Here is a 3,124-nt window from a genome sequence, read left to right as displayed (position 1 = left end):
CGCCCATGGCTAAGCCCAGCCCAAGCCAGGAGGAGCGGAGGGCGCCTAGCTCCGGCCAGACTGGAGCGGCTGGCGCCTGGATGTGGACCCAGCGGCGGGGAGACCCAAAGCGACTTTCGGTCCCCAAGGCGCCCGCCCGATCCCTACAATGAAGAGGGCGTCTGCTGGAGGTTAGTGTCCGTGGTGGGGGCCTGGGCTGGCAGTCAGGCCCTTGGATGGGGAAACAGGCAGGTTAGTGGGAGCCTAGAAGAGGCGGATGGGGCAGGTGGAGCCATAGAGATTCCTGGTAGGACCCTGCCTGTGTGCACCCAGAACTGGGAGCCACGGAGGGGAGCATGGTGTCCTGGAAGGGGCTGGCATGGGATGTCCAGGCTTGGCATCTGTCCCTTGGCCAGCATTGACCTAGGCCAGGTGGGCGTCTGCCCCCAGGAGCACTATGTACCGGGATGCCTGGAATTCCACCTTACAGAGTGGAATTAGTCACTCTGTAAGGCCTATGGGAAGACTTTGGAAGCTTTGAGACCTGCTTGAGAAAGCACATTTCTCTTCCTTGGGTTGCATGAGTGCTCTGTGGTCACTGGAATGGTGGGCAGCGCAGGGCGGTCTGTGCAGTGATCAGGAACGCTGAACAGCCCCAGGGTGCCATCCCTCCTTCTGGGCCACCCTGAGAGGCAGCCCTGTGGCTGGACCCCATGCACCTAGACCAGCCCCATCCCTAGGGATCTCTCCCCTCAAGACTGATGTTCTTCCTGCAGAGAGTCACATGGTGGAGCAGTAAGTCTGGGCCTCCTTGGCCAAGGGTCTGAGTCTGCAGGCATGCAGGGGCCGCGCCTCGCAAGAGGAGGCAGCTCTGCTTGGAGATGAGGGCTCTGGGTACATCATGTTTCTGGGACTCCTGGGTCCAGGGGGGATCTTGGGTCTGGTTGGCCAAGTCCATTGAGCCCACATTTGCCCTGATCCCTTTCTGGCTTTGTGGTTCCTGAGGCTCTTGTCCCTAGCCCAAGCCCATGCCCATGTGCCCATCACAGAGGCTAGACGAGGCTCATCCTCCCTGTGGCTGCCCTGAGTGGTGGGCCCCTGGGGCTGTGTGGCTCAAAGGGCGGAGCCCTGGGTGTCTGCAGTAGCCAGCTGTGGCCTCCCTCCTGCTGCAGAGCCCCTGCCCCTCAGCCATGGATGCTCAGGGACAGGGCCATGGGTCACTGTGTGGCTCTTATGGCTCCTTGAGGCCCAGTTCCTGAGGCCACGGTGCCAGGTGTGGCCCCCGTGGGTGCTGACTGGCGGCTGTGGGCAGGGTGGCAGGTGGGCAGTGGTGAGAATGCCTTCTCCTTACAGGTTCCAGGCCCTGATTTCCTGACCCTGGGGGACGACAACATCCGTAGCCTGAACTTTGTGTCTGAGCGGAGCCTGGACCTCCCTGACTATGGGCCCAGGGACCTGCACACAGCCTACCAGCCATCCCCGTCATTCAGCACCTCTGATGCCTTCTCAGCACTTTGTGCTCCCTGAGCCTCAAGGCCTCAAGCTGGCGGGGTGGGGACCACGTCGCTCTGCAGCCCCTGCGCTCCAAGGGTGGACCCCCCCCATGCCCCACTGTAGCATCTTTGCCCCCATGCACTGCCCAACGGCAACAGCAGCCTGTCCTATGATAGCGTGCTCAACCCTGACCCACCTGGTGGCCATGCCTGCCCCGCCCATCCAGCAGTTGGCATGGCCAGATACCACTGACCCTACCTGCACCCTAGGGCAACAGGTGACCCACCACGGCCCCTGCCCCGCAGCTTCAGCCCCATGCTGGGCCGCCGGCCCCCGGAGCCCTCACCTGTGCACTACAACAACCTGTCCAGGGCCATCATGGCATCCATCCAGGAGCACAAGGACAGGGAGGAGCATGAGTGCCTGCTGCGCTCCCAGGCCAACTCACTCTTCGGCGACTTGGGCGTCTATGACGCGCCCAGCTTCTACACCCTGCAGCAGGCCAGTGTGCCGTGCCAGGGCCCCCGAGGTTCCGCGCTGCGTTACAGCTCCAGAGAGGACCCTGTGGCTGGGCCTGGCTTCGGCGGTGCCCGCAACCCTGCCCTGCAGACATCACTGTCCTTGCTGTCCAGCTCCGTGAGCCGTGCACCTCGAATGTCGTCCTCCCTGCAGGCTGATAAGGCCAGCAGCCATGCCCTGGGGCCCCGGTTCAGCAGTGACTCACACAGGTCAGTCACACTCCAGGGCCTGCCCTCCCTGACAGGCACTCCTGACTCACCGTCCTACGTGGGCCCCAGAGCTGTCGCTTTCATCCACATGGACCTCCCAGAGCCACCGCCCTCACTGGCTGTGCAGAGGTGGGTGCCGGGAGGTGCGGGTGGGCTTCCTGGCACAGGGCAGCTGTCCAGCCATCTGCAGGGCCCCTCTTGGCTGGGCACTCATAGGTCATCCCAGGGGCCTGAGTTTTTCTCTGGGGATGGGACAGGGAGGATGTGCCTCACCCTGCCTTGAAGGCCCTGGCTAGCCCACGTGGCCCAGCTCTGAGGATGTCCTGGGCACTCTCTGGGGACAGGGTATGAGAATTTGTGTCCTCATCCCAACAACTTGTTCCCCCAGAGCTGGCGTAGACCCAGCATGTGGGAGGCCGTGGGGCTTTCTCCTTGGGGCCGGTGTCATGCGGCAACCTGGGTCTCCTTTAGGCTGTGGCTCTGGCTTCCTGGGTCACAGTGGCCCTGTCCACCCAGGGCTCTCCCTGGGTCTGCTTTGCTGCATCTCTTGGAGGCTGGGGCTGAGGACATTACCTAGCCACAGAATGTGCCACCCTGGGTGGCCAGGCCCTGGCCCTCCCTGTGGGACATAGTTCTAGGAAGCAGGGACTTCCCTGCTCGTAGGTGGGGAAACTGAGGACTGGAGAAAGCAGGTGTGCTCCAGGCACCCAGTAGGTTGGTAACTGAGAAAGCAGGGTCAGCTGGCTCGCAGGCCCAGGCCCAGGTAGGAGAACTGCACACCTGCTGGGGCCAGGACCCAGGCCGTGGTGCATGGTGTCCTCATGGCGTCTGTCGCCCGGTCCAGGCCTGGAAACCTCAAGCACAGGCTCAGATGTTTCCCGTTGTCAGATGCAGCCCCAGGGGGAGAGCCCAGCCCAGCCCAG

The 3,124-nt window shown here is 63.2% G+C and overlaps 2 protein-coding genes across 2 annotated transcripts in view; both read left to right on the top strand.

Annotated features, from left to right (window-relative positions):
- Positions 1 to 3,124, top strand: part of BCR (breakpoint cluster region) — an 814,161-nt gene that overhangs the window by 310,834 nt on the left and 500,203 nt on the right. The gene's annotated exons all lie outside the window — the stretch shown is intronic.
- LOC105546092 (probable palmitoyltransferase ZDHHC8) overlaps positions 1 to 3,124 on the top strand; it is a 101,983-nt gene that overhangs the window by 96,398 nt on the left and 2,461 nt on the right. The window contains 4 exon segments of the mRNA XM_011989188.1: positions 93 to 286; positions 1,232 to 1,486; positions 1,489 to 1,576; positions 1,578 to 2,330. Of these exon segments, the coding sequence (XP_011844578.1) occupies positions 93 to 286; positions 1,232 to 1,486; positions 1,489 to 1,576; positions 1,578 to 2,330 (1,290 nt within the window).

The sequence above is a fragment of the Mandrillus leucophaeus genome, unplaced genomic scaffold (assembly GCF_000951045.1).
Source record: "Mandrillus leucophaeus isolate KB7577 unplaced genomic scaffold, Mleu.le_1.0 Scaffold349, whole genome shotgun sequence".
Taxonomy (NCBI): domain Eukaryota; kingdom Metazoa; phylum Chordata; class Mammalia; order Primates; family Cercopithecidae; genus Mandrillus; species Mandrillus leucophaeus.
Note: the sequence above shows the minus strand (reverse complement) of the source record. Positions and strands in the feature narration are given on the sequence as shown.